This window comes from Caretta caretta, chromosome 10 (assembly GCF_965140235.1).
Source record: "Caretta caretta isolate rCarCar2 chromosome 10, rCarCar1.hap1, whole genome shotgun sequence".
Classification (NCBI taxonomy): Eukaryota; Metazoa; Chordata; order Testudines; family Cheloniidae; genus Caretta; species Caretta caretta.
In genome coordinates, this window is record NC_134215.1 from 23,156,540 (window position 1) to 23,181,502 (window position 24,963).

Here is a 24,963-nt window from a genome sequence, read left to right on the forward strand (position 1 = left end):
GCGAGGGTGAGGAGCGGCCCGGGAGGGTGTAGTTTTGTTTCCGCCAGTCCAGGCGCAGGGAAGCCGCAAACTCGGGCCGGGAGTGCAGCGGGTCCAGCTCAGCCCGGGCAGCAGGCGGCCCCCAGTCCCCGCGCAGGAGGTAAGGGCGGCGCTGCCTGCGGACGTGGGCTCGGGCGGCGGTGCGGGGACAGGCTGCTCGAGGTCCTGCGCTACCTCGGGCCCCTCCATGGGGGGCGGAGGGAGCGGCCCTCGGGGCTGGCCGCGGCCCTCGGGGCTGCCCGGCTGTCCCGGGCTCGGCTTGTGCAGGAGCCCGGCGCCCCTTCCCTCTGCTGAGGGGGCAGCCTGGGGCGCTGGGCAGGGGCCCTCCTTGGGCCCGCTCGGAGATCGGCCGCAGCGAGCCCCGCTGCTCCGAGCCGGGGCTGACCCGGGCGCAGCCTCCCTGCTCTTTCTCTGCTTCCCACGAGGATCCCGGGGGGGTGCCCGCCTGCGCCCGCCTTTAGCGCTCGGTGCTCCTCTCCCCCCAGCACCGTGCCCCGCAGCAGAGCCCGCTGGACACAGCGCACAAACTAAGCCATGTGGGACTGCGTGAAACCGACCCCGGCAGGGGCGGGCGGGGGGGGGGGGGGGTTGCAGCCATCCACCCCCCCTCCCTCCGCCACGTTCCGTCCCCGGCCTCCCCGGCCAGGCAGCGACTTCCCCTTCTGAACGGGGCGGCCCACGGCTCCCTAGCCACGTTTCCAGACGCGTTCTGTGCTGCCTCAGTGGGGTGGTTTAAATCTCTAGAGAAATCGGTTTGAAGAGTGAAGGCCCCAGTTCCTCCCACCAGTGTAAAGAAAAAGCGACTCCATAAGCTGTAAGGGACTAGAGGAAGTACAATTGTATCTAACACAACCTTTCAGTTTTTTATCTGCGGCTTGCATCCCTTTTCAAGTAAAGTGGGCTGATCGGATGGTGTTTCTATCGTGTGACTTCCAAGGGCATAGCCTGGGATCGAGCTGCTCGGAATTTGTGAAATCCGATGAAGTGAGCTGTAGCTCACGAAAGCTTATGCTCAAATACATTTGTTAGTCTCTGAGGTGCCACAAGTCCTCCTTTTCTTTTTGCGAATACAGACTAACACGGCAGCTACTCTGAAACCCCGAAAAAATGTTTCTCTGAAGTGAAACCAAAATTTGAGGATGCTTAGTAACCCAGTTTGCCCAACCTAGCTTCTGCAGTTGCAAAGTGTCTGTTTTCTATAGATTTGTAATTTTGCAGAGTCACTCAATTGTCTTTCCTCATCTTTATATTTGTTAGCTCTGGAGCTGTAAACCTGTATTTTTGGGGACGTATTGTAATACTTGGTTACTGCATTTGTTTAAAACTTTTTAATGTTTAGTTAAAAAACGTTCAATGCTGGCAAGTGAAATTTTGACATGAGCTCTTCTGTGGGTTTGTATATACTTAGAGTTACTCTGAATAAACTATTCCTAAAGAGTTAATTGGGATTAGTTATTTGATCTGAAATTCACACCCTAGTCTATGCTGAATTAAGTTCCTCGGATAAACCGTCCCTAAAACTGATGGCAGTGGAACACACTGTTACAAATGATCAAAAGTGAAAGGGCATATCTACACAGGGTAATGCAGGAAAGTTGAACCAAAAGCACATGAAACCCCTGGGTGGAAGCTTTCATTCATTAGTGGCCTTAGTTCACTTTCATTAGTGGACTGAAATCACTTTTCTGAATGAGAGTATCCACACATGAGTTTAATGCAGTTTAACTAATGCACTTTAAATTCACACCTTCAGTTAATTTTTAACTGAAGCTTAACTTTCCCGAGTGTCCATGTGTAGACAAAATTAATAGCTTCAGCACTTAGCCAATTATATTCAAATTCTTTATCCTCCTGGCAAATCCCAAAGTGGTGTGGCCTCTTTGCAGATAGAGTGCCACCCAGATCTGTCTCCAGCTAGGTTTTGGAGGTGGTCTAGCTGGATATTAAAATTAGTAGTTTACAAAAAATTCTCAGATGATCTGCAGCCATGACCACAAATTCTGGGAGCTAAGATGTACATTGTTTGTTAAATGTTCAGCTATTTTCTCAAAACCTATGCTGCCAGGTCTTATGAAAAGACACAATTTTATTTTAAAATGACACTGTCACTCCAACATCTAATGTTAAATCTTGTCAGCCTATAACAGAGCTAGTTTTAAGAAACAGAAAGTTCTTTAAAAAAATTCAAGGGTGAACATTGATCATTTATTTAAAATATTTTTTTGCTTGTGAAGTTTTATTGAAGAAAAATGTAAACCAGAATATAATTCCCATTATGTCAGTTGTAAAATCTTCTTTCCTAGGACCCCTTATTTCAAAGTTCTGATCAGCTTCTGGAAAAAACTTGGCATCATACATGATAGAGCCTTTATTCTCCAATAAACTTTTGAGGAATCTGCACTACTCTAATTTTAAAAATTTCTATGAAAAAAATAGGAAAAAGTTAAACTAGGAAAGATCTTATTGTTCAGACAACCAAAAACTTGGTCTGGACAAATGATATATTTAATTACTTCTGCTTTTCACTTAAAAATTCTGGGTGCAGTGGCATACCAGTGCAGTCTTGCTGTTTGGTCAAAATAATGACTTCTTGTCTCAGTTTCCTTAGAGCAGTTGTGTCTCATGCTGTGCTGTGTGGATAGAGCGCACACACAATTAGCCAAATGCACTTTCCCAACAACAGCATGGCCTCATTAATGGAGAAGAGACAGAGCAGCAGTTTTGGTATATTTTGCTACACAAGTGCTAGGCAGATCATATCAGGATATTATACATGAGGGAAGGACAATCATTTTTCTTCTAGGACAAACAGATTTGAGATCCCAGTTTGTATTGGACAGGTTGGTTTAGGATCAAAATTCCTTGTTTTTCCTAGGTCATTCTCTTCTGGGTTCTTGCTCACCAAGGAGGGTTGCCCCTATCCAGGTTTTCCCAGGATCATCCCCTTTTGAGGTAGCTGTCCCAGGAAATCTGTAGGGGTGCTGAGTACACACTGCAAGTTGCCTAGTTTTATGGACTCAGGATCATCCTGAATGTCCCTGCTTTTTGTACCTAAAAGATGGCAACCCTACCACCAAGTGTACAGATGAGTTATTTCTTTTTCTTTGTCCCTCAAAATAGTAAAAAGAAAAGGAGTACTTGTGGCACCTTAGAGACTAACCAATTGTCTACCTTTGTTCTGAGGTACAGGTTCATGGAAAAATATATGCAGTAACAGATTACTCATAGTTTTAATTTGTCATCTAAAAGACCTATTAGCAAGATGCTATTGTACACTACTGGTGACAGCTTTTGCTTTTCCTCGGTAATAGTGCATTGTATGTATTTGAAGATTATACACTATATGCAGTGCTGATGTTTTTATAGGTCTGTTATGGGAATTTGTGAGTTGACTGGAAAAAGTTGATAACATAAGGATTGATGTTGGATACTGTCTGTTACCAGAGAGAGGTGACAAAAATAAAAAGAAAAGGAGTACTTGTGGCACCTTAGAGACTAACCAATTTATTTGAGCATGAGCTTTCGTGAGCATCCGATGAAGTGAGCTGTAGCTCACGAAAGCTCATGCTCAAATAAATTGGTTAGTCTCTAAGGTGCCACAAGTACTCCTTTTCTTTTTGCGAATACAGACTAACACGGCTGTTACTCTGAAACCTGACAAAAATAAAATAGCTTAAATCATCTATACTTCAAAAACAAAGCAGCCTTGAAAAGCCAGAAAAAAGTGAGGCCTGTGAAAGATGGCATGTACTGTCAGTAAATACCACAGAGTACTTTACAGAACTACGTACACATACAAGAAAACTGACACCCATTACTAGAATACACCAGCATGACTAGATGAAAAGTGGCAGGTATTGTAACAGAGCCAGCAACCCCAAACAGCTTAGGCACAAGAAGTGAGGAATACGATGTTCAGTTAAAGCAACAGGAGAATGTATGTGGGCAACCAGTAACTACCCATGTTTGGAGGATATTCTTGACCAGTTAGTATTTTGGAGTCTGTTAAAGGGTAGAGTTTCTTTTCCTTAGATTTTTTTTAACATTATTTTTTCATTTTGCATATAAGAACAATCTCTTCCGGCATACTCCCATAGCAAACTTAAATTCATTCTATTTCTGAAGCTGAATTTCACACAATAAAAGTACAAGTAAATGCTTTCTTCCAATGGTCTTAGCAGAAGTTATTTTTTGGTCCTATTGGATTAATTCTGTATAACTAGAACTGTGTTAAAAAAATTGATATCTTTAAAAGTGATTATGGTAGATTATCTGCTTTATTCTCTTGTCCTGGAAGACACTAGTGTTGCTGTTAACTTTTATTTAAAATATCCCCATTAATGAAAGGTTGCAGTACTGGGAGATAGTTGAGAGTATGAAAAGAAATACATCCCCTCTTGTTTAATAGGTTTCAGAGTAGCAGCCGTGTTAGTCTGTATTTGCAAGAAGAAAAGGAGTACTTGTGGCACCTTAGAGACTAACAAATTTATTTGAGCTAGTTATGCGACCCCCAAGCATGCACAAATAAATTTGTTAGTCTCTAAGGTGCCACAAGTACTCCTTTTCTTCTTGTTTAATAGTAATTAGGAATCCTAGCGCATTATGGTTACAGGCTCAAGAATACTAATGCCACTATGCTGTAAAAATAGCAGTGATTGGGGACAGCTGGTCAAAGTACAGTAAATGTGCAGCTTTTCATTTTAGTCATCGGGAACTTTTTGCTTCTATGGTGAAGAGAACAGTAGGCCAGGGTTTGTACAGACTCTGAGGCCATGTCTACAGGTGTTGCAGTGCCATAGCTATGCCCCTGTAGAGTGTATGCAGACTATAGCAATAGAAGGGGGTTTTCCGTCACTGTAGGAACTCTGTCTTTCTGAGCAATGGTAGTTAGGTTGAAGGAAGCATTCTTCTGTTGACCTGTCTGCATCTATGCTTCAGTGAGGCTGGCATAGTTACAGCACTCAGGTGTGGATTTATTTACACACATGAGCACAGTACTTATACTGACCTAAGTTTTTAATGTAGACCAGGCTCGGTACTTACATGTACTGGTCTGGAAGTTGACTACCTTCCCTTCAGGAGGGATATGAATGCAGACTCATTTCTGCCATAATACCCTGCAACCATGCTATTATTTAATCAACTCAATTCTTGTAGGCAGTTGGGGAAAATCTACAAAACACACATTCCATTATCAAAAACATAGTAGTATGGAGATGTGGCCAATCACCTTGGCCCCTTTGCTTGTCATTTTTCACTTAATTAGTCTTTTTTTTCCTATTTATCTTTTAGATTGTGAGCTCTATGGAGTAGAAACCATCATCTATCTCTAGCATGTTGGGGGGTGGTGTGTGTCTGTAATACCAAAAACTAATACTGTATATCTGTTCTTACACTGTAGATAGTGTAACAACAGCTGTATCTGAAGTTTTATCTACTGCTGTCTGAGGATGGCACATGTGGCATTTCTAAGAAAAGACACTACTGTAAATTCCTACCTGGAGCAAATACAAAACCACTTTCCTTAATAAGCCTTTCTCTCACAGTTTATTAAAAGAAGAAAACTGACTAGTGGTACTATCCTGAGTGATGTATGCTGGCGTGCTATCATTCTTCCACTGCTGCAGTTGGGTACATTATCCTGTATAACCAAGTTAAGGGAGCAAACTTGTGACAGATAAATATAGAATTTCTCTTAAATATTCCTATTTTGCTGAACTCTCCCACAAGAGCAAGTAATCAGGAATGTTTTAGAGAATTTCTTATCCTTGGAAGTGAATGGAGTTCCATAATTGCCAGATAAATTTGCATGATAAATCATTGGCATAATTTGCATTACTTGAGAGCTTCTCTAACATAAGCCAAACATGAAAGCATGAAATACTTTTTATTTGCTCAACCCTTTCTACACTGTGCCAAAATATGTTTAGACATCTTTAACTTATTGAGGAGATCTGGCTTGAGAGATGGGTATGTAGACATAAGGAAAATACTAAAGCAATACTTTAAATTCCTCCTGAATCCTGCTCCAGAAGCTTGAAGAAAGCAAATAGTTTATTTAAAACAAACAAAAATCTTCCACAAAATCGTTGTTCCCGATTTAACACTTCAGTCTGCAAACTCAGTCCAACTTCAGGAGCCATGTGCTAGGATGGTGTCAGATCTTATGAGCCAAGCAGGGTTGTGCTGGCCCTGGGAGACCTCCAAAGGTCATGTCTGGGAGACCTCCACAGGTCATGTTTCCTATGGAAGTGGTGGTGGCAGCACAATAGATGGCAAATCCTCCCACTGTCCCAGTATTGTGCCAGCAGGCACTGAACTGCGGAAAAGGACCCTTTTTCATATGACACAATAATAAGTGGCAAGGACCTTTTACATATAAAGATGCCATGGTAACTATTCAAAGGATGTTTTTATCACTTGTGTTGGCAGAATTCCAATTTGGGTAATTACATTTCTCCCCTGCTGTTTCAATTGGATTAAGATTATCTTTGCTTTTGTCTACGCTTTTAGTGTTGACATACGCTGTGAAATTGCTGCATTACATGCCAGTGGTGGATGAAAGATCTCTATCTATTGCTTATTTACCACAGGCAAATGCTGTGAGATTTAATGATAAAGTATTTATTTTGAGATCCTCTGATAAAAAGCCTATCTAAGTGCAAAGTAACTCATGGATGAAGATGTCTGAACTGGTGACAGAATACTAGTAGATCATTTTAAAATCAAAAGCTTCTTTTTCTGATTGTGGTGCAGCATGTGACACTTACTGTTGTTTGATACAGAGCATTAATTCTTCCCAGACTTCATTGCTTGTCCCAAATCATGTTGCTCTTTAAGAAAGTTGCTTGAAAGATGCTTGTGGGAAGTGTAGTTTGTCAAAATATCCACTTGGAAGTCATTTGCCTTAGCTTTCACAGAGTACATAACGAAGCCTTAGTCTGCTTTCTAGTTTGGAACCTGAGATTTAATATGAAGGGGCTTGATTCTTGCTCAGGAAAATGTAAGTATCAAAAACTAATTCCAGTATCAGGTGAAGTATTAGTATCTGTCTCACTCAGAACTCCTTGCTTGTAATTGGTTGGTGGTTGTGTTTTTTTGCTGTTGTGTACATTTAAATTAGGTCATGCTGAATATTGTTTGTATTTCCTCTTGTGAAATCTTGAAAAAATTTAGGTCCAGTTATGAAATTGTATTTCCTCTTGGCATCTGTGCACGGGCCCAGAATCGCCACTGTCCCATGTTTCCATGTGTGTCCCCGTACTAATGTAATTGGCTAATAGACGGCACAGCTTCCGGATTATCAGGGCCAATTTACAGTGCCCTGGTATAGGTTAGAGTAGTCTGGGAGGTACTAAACTTATGCTAGCTGGCAATGGACCTTATGACTTTGTACTAGCTGGGTACAGTCTGAATGCCATCAGCTCTGTCTATACTGAGAATAAGTGAGGGGGTGGTGACTGGGCCAACTACACTGGCTCTGCTCCACCAGAGAGCTTCCCCACCCCCGGGGCGGGGGGGAATTCTTAGCTGGCCAGACCAGGGTACACTCCATCCCACTTGTGCACCATGTGTGATTCCTAACTAATGCAAGTGACAGGAGAACTGGACCCACTAAGTCTAAAGGCTGGATTTTTTCTAGCACACTAAACTTTTATGCCAATGCAACTCAGTTGACTTCAACAGTAAATCTTAACTTACACCAGTGTCGGTGTAAAGTGAATCTGGCCATAGTGTTTCAGCCTATATATGCCCCCTCCCTGGTTTTTTTGGGCTTTGGATTTTGGAGTTCGTGTTCCACACCTCCATCTTACTAAGAGATTATCTTCACTACTGTTCCTGTGGGAGAAATTCTACATTAGTTCTTTCTGACTCATTCACCATGCCTTTTGTTTCCTTCTAGTAAAGTTCACCTGGCCACAGCTTCTGTTTCCTTCCAGTTAGGATTTCCTGGCTGGGTGTGTGTAGTTTAAAGATTCCACCAGTGTTCTCGCGGTGCGTTTTTCCTAGGGTAGGAAATACCATGCCCCTGCCCTGCCCCTCCCCCCCAAACAAAACAGTCCCTCTCACAACTTTTCTTTCTGTTTAACAAACGTGTAATGATCTGTACGGGCCAAATTCCTTTACACCATTATGTGTACTTGAGTTTCTGTATGATACACACAGCAAGACAGATATTCCTGGGGAATTCGAGTCTGTGGCTTGCCTTTTTTAATGCAACAAATAAAACATTTAAGCAAAAGTCCACTAGGGGAGCCTGGATATTAAAATACACAAAAGGAACTTTTCTGATGCGTAATGAACAAAAGTATCTTCTTTTCCTGATTTTAAAATTGCACCAGCTTAACCTTAAAATACAGAGAGGGAATTTCAAGATGGCTGGCCCATATTGAATCAAGTACTGTGGTCTGGAGCAGAGGGCCATTGGCTCTAATGGATTTTCAAATGGGGAGAGTTTTCTCTAGGGGAAGTACACTTATTTTACACAATCTGAAAAAGCAGCTTTTTATGCTCATAGACTTACAGACTGTAAGGTTAGAAGGGTCCATCATGATCAACTAGTCTGACCTTTTGTTCTTGCATTAATGGGAGAATCTTAAACAGATCTGAACACACCAGGTAGACTATTGCCAGCCTATCCTAGGTTCAGCAGAGGTGCCTGTTACTGTTCCCTGCATGTCATAATATGTCGTCTCTTCCAAACCGTATGTAAGACACAACATTAAGCAGATGCCTCATTTTGTTTTTGTCACTTATTTTTTTAACTGGCATGTTTGCAAGCATTCCTCTTAACAAACTAGACTGTGTGTATTCAGTTTCTCTTGAGCTGCATGTTTGATTAACAGCTAGATCTGGTGAACTGTTTACAAGTGAAATGCATAGACTTCTGTAAAGGAGGTGTAGTCCTCCTTCGACTGCTTTCTGAGAAGTGTTTTTAAAAAACCAACCCAACAACTCCACAAAGTTGTCAGTTTCATGCAAAGACATGTAGAAAAGAAATTTAATAAAATCAGAATTTTGAATTGGACCTTATTACAGGAGAGCTGGAAACTGTATGAAAATTGGTCTTTTTCACAAAGAGAGATTGTTGTTGTTTTCTATACCCTGCCATCAGCAGCAAGTCTCTGATCTGCGTTCCTATACCTGAGAGCAACAACAAAATTAATGATCATAGGAGAATATTCTCCTAGCCTTATGTAAAAGGCTTCACTCCAGTTATGCACAGACACAAAGCAAGTTACATGTCTGCTCTCAAACAGAGGCTAAATATTATTGTACACAGAGACCAATGATTTAAGAAATACAGGCTTTAGCTTGTTCTTAATCATCCATATTTTGATAGCAGTGTGATCTTTGGTCAAATCAACTTTTACACACTATGGTCCAGTATATCTCTGGCATAACTCCGACAAAATAAGCTGGCATTTTTCCTCTTACCGATGTAATTACAGTAAAAAGAAAAGGAGTACTTGTGGCACCTTAGAGACTAACCAATTTATTTGAGCATGAGCTTTCGTGAGCTACAGCTCACTTCATCGGATGCATACCATGGAAACTGCAGCAGACTTTATATACACACAGAGAATATGAAACAATACCTCCTCCCACCCCACTGTCCTGCTGGTAATAGCTTATCTAAAGTGATCATCAGGTTGGACCATTTCCAGCACAAATCCAGGTTTTCTCACCCTCCACCCCCCCACACAAATTCACTCTCCTGCTGGTGCTAGCCCATCCAAAGTGACAACTCTCTTCACAATGTGCATGATAATCAAGGTGGGTCATTTCCTGCACAAATCCAGGTTCTCTCACCCCCCTCCCAAAAACCACACAAATCATGCACATTGTGTAAAGAGTTGTCACTTTGGATGGGCTATCACCAGCAGGAGAGTGAATTTGTGTGGGGGGGTGGAGGGTGAGAAAACGTGGATTTGTGCTGGAAATGGCCCAACCTGATGATCACTTTAGATAAGCTATTACCAGCAGGACAGTGGGGTGGGAGGAGGTATTGTTTCATATTCTCTGTGTGTATATAAAGTCTGCTGCAGTTTCCACGGTATGCATCCGATGAAGTGAGCTGTAGCTCACGAAAGCTCATGCTCAAATAAATTGGTTAGTCTCTAAGGTGCCACAAGTCCTCCTTTTCTTTTTGTGAATACAGACTAACACGGCTGTTACTCTGAAACCTGTAATTACAGTAGTAGTTGGTGATTGTGACTGTGCCCCTTCAAGATTGATAATTAGTACATTAGGCTTATGTAATTTTTCTAAAAATACATAACAGAACTTTTTTTAAAAAAAACTTCATAGAACCCAATTTTTTGTTTGACTTGCAAACACAGCACGGGGGAATATCTACATCCAAACATTGCAGCATTGTGTAAGACAAGAGCAGGAAGTGAAATAGTCTATAAACAAATACTGTAATTAGTTGCTGTTTTAAGTAAAAACACAAACAACCCCTAACCCATAAATAATGGAGACTTTTTTTAAAGGTTGCGTCAATTTTAATATTTTAAAATGTAAAAAGACATTTAAAATAAATATTGCTGTAATCTGACAAAAATCCTTTAGCCACTTACTTGTCCATGAACTGTTTATTGGGATTTTTAAAAAGTTATTAATAAATAATTTATTATCCTCTTTCCAGCTATTGAATTGTGTTGTTGAATCATTGTATACCATGTAATTGTTTAAATATATACAGACTGAAACCAGTCCAAACAATAATTATGGATTAAAGGTTAAGTCAATGACTCAGTTCTTCCTTTCTACTTCTGACCTGTTCCTCCCAGTCCTGAAACTAACCCTGTCTCTTTCAGCTTTTGGCTTCTACTACAATCAGTATTTGTATGCACCTCTGCACTTCCTGATTTCTTTCTCCCACTTTGCTGTTGGCTCCCCACAGTACACATTTGAGTCCTGTCTTCACAGACAAAAAAGGGTGTTTTTTTTTTTTTTTTCAGTGAGACTGTCTCTGTCAATTCAGCCAAACATGATTAAGAAACCCTGGTAAGGTGCAGTGTGCATCCGCTGCATAAGGAGAGTTTCTTTACCATGTGTGTGTGAGTTCAATCCTTGGGGGATTGGTCCTGCTTTGAGCAGGGGGTTGGACTAGATGACCTCCTGAGGTCCCTTCCAACCCTGGTAATCTATGATTCTATGTGTTGGCTCACATGGTTACTAATACACAGTAAAATCTTAAGCCATGTGTACAGTACGGAGACTATTCTGGCATGGCTGTGTGGGCACAATCCCATAGCGTAAGCACCGTCTATACCAAGAGAAGAGGTTTTTCTGTCAGTGTAGGAACACCACTTCCCCAAAGAATGGAATGCTTATGTCAACCTAGCTGTGTCCACAGTGCGGGGTTAGGTTGGCATAGCTGTGTTGGTCTGGGGTGTGTGTGTGTGGGGAGCTGGTTTCCCCACACCCTTGACTGATGTATATGTAGCCATGTGGCACTAACGTTTAAGTGTAGACTAAGCCCAAGCGTGGACAAGGCAGTTTGTAGTCGTGTGTTAGCAGGTCATGGTAAAAACTAGCCTACCACCAGGCTTTTTAGTGAAGACAACGCCACAGGCTAACGTTGGAATTAACTGGTCATGCTGTATTTTAGGGGTGAGCATAGATTACAGCAGAGCCATTGTTTCAGACATGTTAAGCCTTGTCTTTATGGTTCCTGTGCTACTTAAACTGTATCTATGTTGTGTATCTCCTCCTCCCTCTCTCCCTGAGTGATCATACCCTTTGCTTTGTTCTCCACTAGGATTTTACAACTTAGAACTAGTTCAGGTTAGCAACTTAAAAAAACAAGACCGACACCTTTTCTTAATCAAGATAAATGCATGTAGTTAATGTTACAAAAACGATGTAGACAAGGCCTACCTCTCCACTTTAATGAGGATTCAGAGGGCTTTTTAATTGTTAAGCGTGCACACAAAGTATTTTTAATTTGTATGTTTATCTAAGCATACTGTTGTTGAGTTTCACTCCACTGTGCACAGATGCCTTTCAGCCAACTCATAGTTTCCAAGTTTTATCCTGAGGACTTTTTGTATCTGTTGTAAATCCTTGATACACTTGATCTGGTGGAAATGTTGACAGAATCTGGACTTCAGCAATAAATGCTTAGTTAATAAGTTATGGCTCTTTTGGGATAATTTTCCCCTAAAGGTTTTAATGTCTCCAGTAGCTAGACAACTAAATTGTGTAACCAGGTGGCTTACATTTCTGTGAGGTGTGGCCAGCAGAATCTCTCGCTTGTTAAAGTCAGCAGTTTCAGATTAGGATGTGAATTTGAACCCTGTTCTTGGTTTAAAATTGCATGGGTTTGTATCCTGGGAACTTGCTTTGAGATTCTGGGTTTGCATGAATTCAAACCTCAAACCTCCAACCTAACTCAGCTGAAAATACCACCTTATTTTGCGGGAAGGAGAATCATAACGACTCAGGATTTGTCTGGTTTTGAATTGTTTCAAACTGTTTCCAGCCACAGATGCATCATCACCAGGCTTGAGTATGGTTATGAAAGTTTCACAACCTCCATTCATACTTGTCATGGAAGAGGAGTATCTTTGTCACTCGCTGGAGTAGGATTTGTTACTTGACATTCAGTTGTTTATGTGTAATGTAGTAGCTAATCGGAATGAGCGTCACTTTTAGTTTGAAGAAAAGGAGTACTTGTGGCACCTTAGAGACTAACCAATTTATTTGAGCATAAGCTTTCGTGAGCTACAGCTTATGCTCAGATAAATTGGTTAGTCTCTAAGGTGCCACAAGTACTCCTTTTCTTTTTGCGAATACAGACTAACACGGCTGTTACTCTGAAACTTTTAGTTTGAGTGGAGCTACTCATTGGTGTTGTGGTTTAACCGCCTGGCTTACCCCTCAGTTCAGTGACTTCTGTGCTGTGCAGAGGAACAAATCTGTAGTGGGAGCCTGTCTGGGTGGAAAGACTTAAAGGGATGCTGCCTCCTCCCCATAAATGGTCTTTTCCCTCTTCAAAAGACATGGAGGGATCTGGGCCTGGGGGAAAATGGGTAGGGCTGGGGAGCTGGAGCAGAACTGAGTAGTTATGATTCCTAAAATACAATTAACGAGGAAAGTTGAAGTAGGTGGATTTTATGCTGCCCTACTAACTCTCCACTGAGCGCTCAGTGATTCATCTCCACCAAGTAACACAGCATATTTGGGTGTAGTGAGTCAATAGCACTGTGACCAGGGGAGGGAGACTACAGACAATTATGGAGGGACGGAGGCCAGAATCTTTGGCCCTTGCCTCCTAGCCATGGTTCCATAGATTGGAAGCTGAGGAGACGTGATAGCCTGCACAAAGGAGCTACAGTTTGTCCATTATTTTGTGCTACTGATATAAAGGCATATGTGTATAAAATGTATTAAAGTGGAAGAGAACTGTCTGCGTCAGTGTGAAAGTAGATCCAGTCTTACATTTAGTCTGTATGCTACTGTTAGAATATTTTTGTATATTCTGGTTTTGGATCGTTTAATGTAGCTTAATTATTTGCATACACAACTTAAAAATAGCTCTGTGGGGCACTGTACTTAACTGATATCTTTCAACTGCCGCCTCTGTCCTTTGCCATTTATATAGTCTATTGCCTTTCACCACTACCTTTGCTATCTGAATCATTATACGGAAAGAGCTTTTTTGAGGACTGGGAGACAGGACTCTCAAGTTCTGTTTCAACCTCTGCCATCCATTCATCACTGAGCCTGCTTATTTCTTTCAGGTAAGCAATTTCTCTTTGAATTAAATGAATGGCTCACTTCATATATCCCAACTCTCAGTCCATTAAAATGCTGCTAGAAACTCAAGTTCTGCCTGCTCTGAATGATGCTTAAGATCTCATGGCACTTCTAAATCGGGGCTTACCATGGTGTTTCTGGCCAAAATTTCTTCTGCTTTTCAAACTTGGGCAATGTTTTTACTGTTGCTGTTCGCTCCACAAATGGGTGAATGTCCGTGATATGTTATATGTAAATAGCAGTAAAAGCATGTTGAGTTCCAAGATCTAAGCTATGGTATATAAATGTAAAATGTTTTGGGTGAATGAATGGAAACGTGAGTAAAACATTGGGACATTTGTTGGGGCATTAAAAATTAATCTTTTTATAGAAAATATCCTTATTTAAACTAAATAGGTTGTCATGAGTTCAAATATATTTTAAAAATGTAAACCTATGTTAATGCATAATCTTAGTGTAATTTATTCTTCTGTCATTAATCCAATCCACATAAGGTCATCTCTTTGAGTTCTTCTCCGTTCTAGTCTGTTCCTTGGAAACTCTACAGTTTCCTTTCGAATGACATCCATCTAGTTTTAGGTCTTCCAACCTTCTCAGTATAACAGCCTGTTTTCTATTTATTCTTTGTCTTTTCACATGCCCAAATCATCCAATCCTGGATTCCCTCAGCTTTTCTATAATTGGTACCACCTTCACACTTCCCCTAATGTTTGTTCTGAACATAGTACATCCTTGTAACCCTAGGCATCTATCTTAGCATTTCCACTGTACTCCAGATCTGATCCTGTCTCTTCCTCAGTGCCCAGCATTCAGAGTCATACCAAAGTGCAGACCTAATTACTGTCTTGTAAATCTTTCTTTTCAGTTTGATAGGCATTCTTCTATTACTTCTTTCCATTTAGTTCATGCCTTTCCTCTGCTGCTCGTAAGTTTGTCATTGAGTTCACCATTATTGTATACTATGGAACATAGGTACTTAAACTTCTATGCTTTCTGGTAATGGCTGCTCCCTCCCTCCCTCCCTCCCTCCCCATGACTTACTCTCATGGTCTTCCTGGTGGGTATTATCGAATCTACAGACCATATACTCTTTTTTTTTTTTTTTTAATTTCTGTTAGTTCTTGTGCCATTTTTTTTTCAAGTATACACCTGCATCTCTAATTCTTCTTCCCTTTCCTTTTTGCTTTCCCCCTCATGAACCCTACATCATCGGCATCAAGGTGCCACTCTTGATGTTTTCTGTAAGGGTGTTGCACACCAATGTGAACAAAAATGGGCTTAGTGCCAAGCCTTGATGTACTCCAACTCTTATTAGTAACTGTTCAGTTTCTCCACATGGTTTTTTAACTATGGTGAAAGCACCCGTGTACATGTCCGATATAGTCTTCAGGCATCCGTTTCATCCTCGTACACCATCAGATGACTTCCCTCAGAATGTGGTCATATGTGTTTTCAGGATTGAATGCTATATGCAGGGTTTTCCTCTTTTTTCTCTGTTCTTTCACAACCAATCTTAATGCAAAAATAGCATCCATTATTGACTTGCCTGTTACGTATCCAAACTCATTGTCACTGATCTCGCTTCTCTTCATAGTCTCTTCTCAATAACTTTATTCCAGATCTTCATCGTCTGGCTCATGAGATCATGATGTGGTGTTACCACAGTCTTGTATGTCTCTTGTTCTCTAATATTTTTCACCAGGCATCTTCAGTCCTTATGATATTAAACAGTTGTAAATGTGTTCACTACTTGCTGCAAGAACTTCTACTACAACTGGTATGCCACCAGGGACGAGAGTTTTCTTATTTTTCATGTTGCTCCATGCCTCTGCAATGTCTTCTCCTAGGACTGATGCCACCAGACCCTGGTTTGGTTTTATCATCGGCAGGAGTCTCTTCATACATAACCTTTTAAAGTAACTTCTCCACTGTTCCTTAATCTGGTTCTCATTGCGCATGTTTCCACTTTCATCAGCAATGACTTTGAGAACAATGTCTTTAGTTCTCTTATTGCAGGTCTTTGCTAGTGTAAATATTTTTCTTGCCCTATGTGGTGTGCTATAATCTATTAAAATTTAAATAAAGTATTAAGCAGTGCATGATTGCTGCTGATCTTTTAAAGAAAGTCAAACCACTGAGCTGGTGGTAGTCACTGGCTAAGCACCTGGAATCAGACTTTGTTGAATCTAGGTCCATGGCTTGGAGGCCTCTAGGTGCTATGATAATACAGAAAGGGAAGCTGTATAGAGTATCCACAGTCAGGGTATATTAATTTGCTTGTTCACCATATATTTTTATCTTGAGGTTGGTGATATCAAATCTCTTACAAACCTGATCCACTTTTAAAAAAATCCCTATATTACTTCATCTGGGCTCTGTTATGCTACATAATTATAGCATCTGAACAATGCAACTTCTGATTGTGTATTATCGCGTGGATTTTCTTGGGCTGTTGCATCTATCTTGTGCAGAATTTTAGCCAGAATTTAATTACCAACTTCCTGTAGCTTGATCAATATAAGGAGGCTGAATTATTTGTAACACAGATAGTTTTGTCCCTATGGTTTCGATCAAATAAACGCAAAATCTGAATTAAGTGTGGGCATATCTGTACTACTTGGAGCCTCAATTTACCTATTTGTAAAATGACTATAATACATGTCACAGGTGCTATGAGATGTAATGTTTGTAAAAGTACTCTAAGACCTTTGGATAAAATGCCCTTCATAAAAGCCAAGTATTTAGCATTATCTCTGGATGAAGCATACTGTTAATCCTTAGGTAGCTAATTGGTAGCTTGTTTGGTTTATATCCTGATAATGTATCTCAATTAATTGTGTTAACACCATTTTGTGTTTATGAGCATTGGGTTAAATTGATCACTGAGTTTGAAGGCAATCTCACTTCCAAAAGTCACACCGTTGGCTGGCCATGTAAAAGGGACCATATTGCCTTGACTGAGTTAGGTTACTGCAGGTGTACAGGCTCTTCATGTGGGTTTTGAAGAGGACTCAGGATCTGCAAGTGTTTGACCAAATATTAGAAAAATCAATTAATAGAATATATCACACAGGACAATGTTAAAACTTAAAATAAATCTGAAACTGAGTATTAATGAAATGGAAAAACTTCCAGATAAATTGACCAGCCACCCAGTTCAGTTTCCTCAAATATTGAGGTCCTAAATTTCAAGGTATTGCTTCTAGTTATTGGCTTTCAACATATGCTATAGGACGGGTGGGCAAACTACAGCCCGGGGCTGCATCCAGCCCTCCTGACATTTTAATCAGGCCCTCAAGCTCCCGCTGGGGAGCGGGGTTTGGGGTTTGCTCCACTTTGGCGCTCCAGCCGGGGAGCAGGGTAGGGGTCTTGCCCCATTCTGCGTGGCTCCCAGAATCAGTAGCATGTCCCCCCTCGGGCTGCTATGCATAGGGGCAGCCAGGGGGCTCCACACACTGCCCCCGCCCCAAGCACCACCCCCACAGCTCCCATTGGCTGGGAACCGTGGCCAATGGGAGCTGCAGGGGCGGTGCCTGCAGACAGGGCAGCATGTGCCTCCACATAGGAGCTGGAGGGGGGACATGCCGCTGCTTCTGGGAGCTGCTTGAGGTAAGTGCCCCCCAGAGCCTGACCCCCTGCCCCAGCCCTGCCCCTCCCACCCTCTGAACCCCTTGGGTGCAGCCTGGAGCACCCTCCTGCACCCCAAACTCCTCATCCCCTGCCCCACCCCAGAGCCTGCACCCCAACCCCATTTTCTTGAGCATTCATGGCCCGCAATACAATTTCCATACCCAGATGTGTCCCTTGGGCCAAAAAGTTTGCCCACCCCTGCTATAGGATCTGCAAGATTATTTTCTGAGGAATGTATGGGCTTTGAGATTTCTCAATTGCACCTACCTGACCTACTAAAGACCTGCTATACCACATGTTTTGTAGCATATCCAGAGGTGTTATACTACGTCCATGTGAAACTGATGAATGCTTTTATTGATATGAGGCCATGTGAACTGGTGAACAGCAACGACAGAGAAAATCATAATGTCCAGCTTCCATCTAAGTCAAGCTTAATGAATAAACCCCAAGAAATGGATGCCTATCTTGAGGCTATCAGATTTTGTTCTGTTTATAGTCTGTCCCTTCAAACTTTATTCATATCAGTTTTTACTACCATGATATTTATTTTTTGTTGCAGTAGGCAAGCATTCAAAAATACATTGGTTTAACTAAAGATGTGTGGCTTTTTGTTTAATTAAATCTGTTAATAAAACCACTGCAACACTGTTCACAACAGTGGGTGGATACTTTTTTTTTTTTTTTAAATGAAGCCCATTTGCTAGAAGGTTTGAATCAAATTGAGTGCACAGTCAGGGTTTTTCACAAGTTTTTTATTATATTGTTCTTTTAAACCAAAGCAATTTTTAAACTTTTTAATCCAACGTTGGATATAGACAAGGCCCCTGAAAGACTAAAGGGGGAGCAAATTCTGTTTATGTATCTAAAGCCCCAGTAATGGGCAACAGTAAACAGAATAAGAACATGACACTTAAATGTCATTGGTGTGCATTTACACATGAAGGAAGAGCTGTTCCTGAGCAACTCCATATGTGAACACTCTCTTATTCTGGAATAAGGGGGCCTTGTTCCTGTTTAACTTAACCCACAAAGTCTGTTAAGGTTTTGTTCAAACCAAAACTGGTGTTTATTTTTCTTCTCTCCGGAGAGACTCTTTTTGTATGCTCTTTTTAGATAATAAGCTTCCCCCCAAAATACAAATAGCTTTTAAAATGTTGTTCTAATTCAGGAAGGCTATATAGGATCTGATTTTAACATGGCTTGAGTTGGCTTGATTTTGAACAGCAGTTAATTAAAACCTCTCCCTATCCTTCCTATGCACTCCCACTTACCTTCATCTTCGTTTCTCACAATCAAGCTTCCGCTCCCACTTCTGGATTTTGAAGCATTTAAAGTATGTGTAGTTGCTTTAGGCCTTCCTGGCCTTTAAGAAAAAAGGGAAAATTTAAAAAATCTTTACGTGTCATTGATGTCCTTGAACTTACATGCAATGTCTAAGTAGTGCTGAGCATTGGTAGACTGTATTAGTAATCCATGTGACAGCCCAGTCTAGTTCGAGCTAAAATGGAATATTGAAAAAGTGCTGTTGAAACTGTTGCCATGAGCTCAGTGTTCTAATTAGCATCTAATCATGGTTTGTATTAATGTCAGCTACTTTATCGACTTTTTTCAGTTAACATCTGATTATCTGACTCACCAGTTTCAGAGGTAGGAAAGTCTCTTAGCAGCAGTCAGTTGTATGAGGCCATTGGGATTTCAAATAGTTTTAGGCCCCAATCTAGCAGTGAGCTCTGTGTGGGCACAGGGATCTGTCTCCATGGAGCTTGTTCTGGATTGGGGCCTTAATTTATTCAGAAGGTCCAGAAATTATCAACTTTTGAAATAGTCCATATAAAACTTTTTCCCTCAAAAAACACAAGTGTAAAATTCTTAAATTATAGTTTGATAGAGCTGAATGAAAAATAGTTTATCCACACACACATTCGGCAGGAAATGGAAAAATCCTTGGCCACACAAAGATGCTACAAAGCCCTGTCTCTCATGACACATTACCAAAGAGGGTGATCATCCTTTCCCCTTCTTGAAATCAAATTAAGTGTTTGTGCAACTTGGCCTATGGCTCAACTTAAATTACTACAGTGCTGCAGTGCTTCAGTGTAGACACTCAGTACAGCGACTCGGAACAAATATAGACTAGAAGGCTGTTATAGCTGGGATGTTTGGTGTAATAGATGAATCTTCAGAAATCTTTGGGAGGAGAAGAGGGAAGACTCTTAAAATTTAGGCTTTGTCTACACTAGCACTTTCATAGGCAAAACTGTTTATTGGTTAGAGGTGTGGAGAAAAAACACACCCCGACCGATACATGTTTCACCGACAGAAGGGTCAGTGTGGACAGCACTATGTTGGTGGGAGAGCGTCTCCTGCCGACATAGCTACCGCCGCTCATTGGGGGTGGTTTAATTATGTTGGCAGGAGAGCTCTCTCTTGACTGTGCGGCTACACAAGAGGCCTTACAGCTGCAGCTGTGCTGCTGTAAGGTCTAATAGTGTAGACATAGCCTTAGTGTAAGGCCAGCATGAAAAGAAGGGGGTGTGTGTGTGTGTATGGGAGGGGGTGTTGGTGTGTACAGGGAAATAACAATTCCACACTGATGTCATAAATTTATTTTTATGACCATCTGTTCCTATGGATATGATTGTTACAATGTCATCATCGTTTTCAGTACAAAACCCAAGAGATAGGTTGAGTGAAAAACTCTTTGCTTTGGCAAACAGCAAGTGTGGTAAAATTGAAAACCCATGAAAGGTCAAGGATCATATTTTAAACGTGATTTTAATGAAGCAGCCCTGGGATTGAGTTAAATCCAGTGTGCTAAGCATGTCTTTGGTGGTTGATTGTTAACAGTTGTTGATGGCATGTAGTACCCTGCAGGGTTTGAGCTCCAAATAAGAGAAACTACAGGAGATGGAATGGACAGGTTGCTAGTCTGCTATGTTAGTAAAAATGCTGGATCTGCCTTTTACAGCATCTTCAATTAAAAAAGAAGGAAGGCTGGGAAAAACTGTAAAATTATTCTGGAAATAGGGTTTTTCAGATGAGGAGAGGCACCATATAAACTAGAAAGAACAATTTAAAAATCTTTAAAAATAAGACAACAAACAAAAAAACTCTGCTCAGACTTACTACTCTGATTAAAATGTTTTGTCTGCCAGCCAGCCACCTTCTTACTTGTTATCTGAATGCACCCTGCACTGTAACTTCTGTTCCCTGAATAGCTTGTACGTTGTCTGTTTTCCAGCTTTGTTTTAGACACAATGTCTGCTCCAGCATTCCATCCACCAGCTCCCAGTAGCTACCCAATCCCATCAGCACCCCCTACATATGAAGAGACAACAGGAATAAACACTTACCCTCCTTACCCTGCCCCGGAATCTGGGCATGGACCGAACATGAAGAGTATGAATCCTCCTCCATATCTTTCACAACCTGTTCCAGCTCCTAATCCAAGTAAGTCTGAAATACTGTTCAGTGTTTTGTATCTGTAGTTTCCACTTGGGGTCCTAATCAAGGTGCCATACAGGCATGTAGCAATCATGATGCAGAGAGATTCCTCCTTAGCCACAAGACTTCATATTTGTTCCACTATATATACTACATGAAACTAGAGTGAAGTGAATCTCGCATAAAGAAAAGGAGTACTTGTGGCACCTTGAGACTAACCAATTTATTTGAGCATAAGCTTTCGTGAGCTAGGGCTCACTTCATCGTATGCATACTGTGGAAAATACAGAAGATGTTCTTATACATACAAACCATGAAAAAATGGGTGTTTACCACTACAAAAGGTTTTCTCTCCCCCCACCCCACTCTCCTGCTGGTAATAGCTTATCTAAAGTGACCACTCTCCTTACAAAGTGTATGATAATCAAGTTGGGCCATTTCCAGCACAAATCCAGGGTTTAACAAGAACGTCTGAGGGGGGGGGGTAGGAAAAAACAAGGGGAAATAGGTTACCTTGCATAATGACTTAGCCACTCCCAGTCTCTATTCAAGCCTAAGTTAATTGTATCCAATTTGGAAATGAATTCCAATTCAACACTCTCTCGCTGGAGTCTGGTTTTGAGGTTTTTCTGTTGTAATATCGCAACTTTCATGTCTGTGATTGTGTGACCAGAGAGATTGAAGTGTTCTCCGACTGGTTTATGAATGTTATAATTCTTGACATCTGATTTGTGTCCATTTATTCTTTTACGTAGAGACTGTCCAGTTTGACCAATGTACACAGCAGAGGGGCATTGCTGGCACATGATGGCATATATCACATTGGTAGATGTGCAGGTGAACGAGCCTCTGATAGTGTGGCTGATGTTATTAGGTCCTGTGATGGTGTCCCCTGAATAGATATGTGGGCACAGTTGGCAACGGGCTTTGTTGCAAGGATAGGTTCCTGGGCTAGTGGTTCTGTTGTGTGGTATGTGGTTGCTGGTGAGTATTTGCTTCAGTTTGGGGGGCTGTCTGTAGGCAAGGACTGGCCTGTCTCCCAGGATTTGTGAGAGTGAATCTCGCATGTTTTCAAGGTATCCCTTATAACTGCCTCATCTGGCTTTCTACTGCTTAGAAGCCAGGTTTATTCCTAAATCATGATACTTTTCCATCGATTGCAGTAGTGTGGTTTCCTTTTATCTTGTAATTCATAGTGTCCTCAGCACTGATTGTATTTTAATGCACAGGGTTTTGGTTGAGACATGAAATTTTCTCTTTTTACACCTTTTTTAAACAGTGCCTTTCTCTTTGTTTGCTCAGTTACAGTTCAGACTGTGTATGTGCAGCAGCCGGTAACATTTTATGATCGTCCAGTTCAGATGTGCTGCCCCTCCTGCAACAAGATGATAGTGACACGTCTCTCGCACAGTGCAGGAGCGCTGACCTGGCTGTCATGTGGCAGCCTCTGTCTGCTGGGGTATGTTGAGATAATATGTAATGCTCTCATTTGTGATTCTGTCCAGCCAAAAAGGAAACTCCCAGTCTTCTTTTTATTAAAATATGAACATAAAGCCTTTTAAACAAGCTAATTATGCAGAAATACGTTTCCACTGAATGTATGTAAAAAGGACGAAAAAAACCCCAAACCCTCCCACTCTGACCAATCATTCAGAATCCCTTTGACCTTTAACACGAGGGACAAGAATATCCTGGGCATAACTGTCAGCAGCTTCCGTAGATTTATGGTCTTTCCATACCTGCTGGGTTTGGTTAGCTACTCTTCCTGTGAATGGGACACCGCAGGGTCTCAGTGGCTCTCACCAATGGAACCCCTGCAGGGTTCACAAGCCCTGCTTAAAAGACAGTGAAGTACAGTGCCAAACTCTGCACTGCTCTTTCTAGTGCTGCACTGTCCCATTTTCATTTGGTACCTGGGAAGAATGTTACTTGCCATGAATTAAAGGCAGAATGAAGCATGCTGTTTTATCTTTGCAGGTGCATAGCTGGTTGCTGTTTCGTCCCCTTCTGTGTTGATGCCCTCCAGGATGTGGATCACTATTGTCCAAGCTGCCAAGCCCTCCTTGGTACCTACAAGCGTTTGTAGGCAATATCAAATACTGAGTGAAGATGGATGTCCAAGATTGTTCAGCACCTTTTCAAGCTCTTTCTGAACTTCATGAAGATCTCTGTGCATTGTCATTGTGAATGGATCAAGATATATATCTCTATATTGTTTTAATAAGAATCTGCTTAGGGAGACTCAGGACTGGTAACGGGATATATAGTCTGTCACTTCACAGGCCACTTATTCAAGCTGATAGTGACCAAATGTTGTCTCTGTATGGTTTATGCAAAATAGATGATGGTGTGGGTCTGGTTAATATTAGAAAGCCCCCCCGTGTGGATTAGCACCTGCGTCACAGAGACCAAGCTCTGAACTGGCATGCAGACAAACTTACCTTCTCACGCCTACAAGTGGTGCCTCTGGAAAAGCATTGAAGCTGGTTGGCAGGGGACTGCCTATGATGGTCCTATTCTGGGGCTAAAAAGGACTCTTGTCTCCAGAGTAGTCAATCTGGCACCTTTTACGTGCACTAAAATTCACTTTAAATTTGTTTTTAAAATTGTCTTTAAAAGAAACAGAACCAAAAATAGCCTGAAGTTTGGCTTTTCCCGTAGGCTGCTTTACCAAATCCAGCCCGCTCAGGCTACCATGTCAGATGGCTTCTCAACATGGTCTCCCAGTTTCCTTGCTGTTTGTGAGTTCAGTCAGACCTTTAGCACTGCACAGAGTGTGTTTTGTGCAGGATTGTTTTATAAATGTATGTGTGTATTTTTTTTTTTTTTTTTTTACTGCTGAGTTATAAATCTGTGAAAATAGCTTTCTAATAGAAATGCTGATAGACCCATGGCTATCAGTGTTGTCTTTCCTATAATATAATTACATGAGCCAAATGGTAAATTCTAAAAAAAAAAAACCCCTTGGGCCTTTTAGTTTGATAAAGCTTGGGTTCCATCTGTATAAATGTTTTTTTTAAAAAATCAAAACAAAATATCTTTTTACTTGCTATTGGTGTAATCTGATAATCACATTGTTTCATTGAGAAGGTAACTTCTTTTGTTAAGAAGTTTCACTGAGTGAGTGCTAGGTGGGTAAGACTTGTATAGTGATATTTCAAATGAAAGAGACGTTTCCAAAATGAAATATGGGTAGAATTTCCAGAGTCTGATCACAGGAATTGAGGTTTGAGTCTCTGAAGGTTGAAGCACTTCTCATGATTGGGGTAGAGCTGTCTGATAGAAACTGCAGCCTAACGCTGCTCCTTGTGTAAAGTAAAGCATAATTCCACCACTGAAGGTTCAAACGTGTTTGCTGCGATTTGGTTGAACACAACTTCTGTCTAAAAATGCAACATTAGAAGTTGAGTTTAAATATGAGCTATGATTGTAAAGTTGTATTAACCTGTGTAAACAATAAATATTGCAACTATAATTCTTTTTAAAAAAAAGTCTCTCTCTAAATATTTGGAATGGGGTAACTTTCCCCCAAAACATTACAACTTTTAACATTGAAATTCAGTGGCTATTGTACTACAGATATATAGCTGACTTTTATTTCTTTTTGTGGTTCAATTTGCAAGTGGTTTTAAGAGCTCCCTCTATGTTTAGAAAAAGTTTCAGGTCTGATAGTTAGCTGCACCACAAGAATTTACCGTAGTAGCAGCTACCTGACAACAGAATAATGGAGGTAAAGAGCTGAAACTATTTTATGTACTTTACACTCTGGATTTATGGTGGTAGCACATGTAATACACAATCTGTAGGCATAGGTTATCTTAACTCAAGAAAACCAAAGCTTGATGACAATAGCAATACCCCACAGTGCCAAAAAGCATCAGTAGAGGTGACTTCTGTGGAAAGCAGAAAAGCCGTTTTATGCGAGTATTGAAAATTTTTTGTATTGTAATCCAAATAGAAGATTCTGCTTTCCATTTTGCAATTTGACTGTTTATTTCTTCCATAAGACTTATTTTCAAAGCTTGCTACATCAGCATAAGCAACGCCACCCTAATTAATAAAATCTTCTTTTTAACA

At 41.0% G+C, this 24,963-nt stretch overlaps 1 protein-coding gene across 1 annotated transcript; it reads left to right on the plus strand.

Annotated features, from left to right (window-relative positions):
- Positions 1 to 24,963, plus strand: LITAF (lipopolysaccharide induced TNF factor). Its single transcript, XM_048867024.2, has 4 exons — positions 1 to 139; positions 20,684 to 20,892; positions 22,189 to 22,345; positions 22,864 to 24,963. Exons 2-4 carry the CDS (start codon positions 20,700 to 20,702, stop codon positions 22,970 to 22,972), a joined length of 459 nt encoding a protein of 152 aa, XP_048722981.1. The 5' UTR covers positions 1 to 139; positions 20,684 to 20,699; the 3' UTR covers positions 22,973 to 24,963.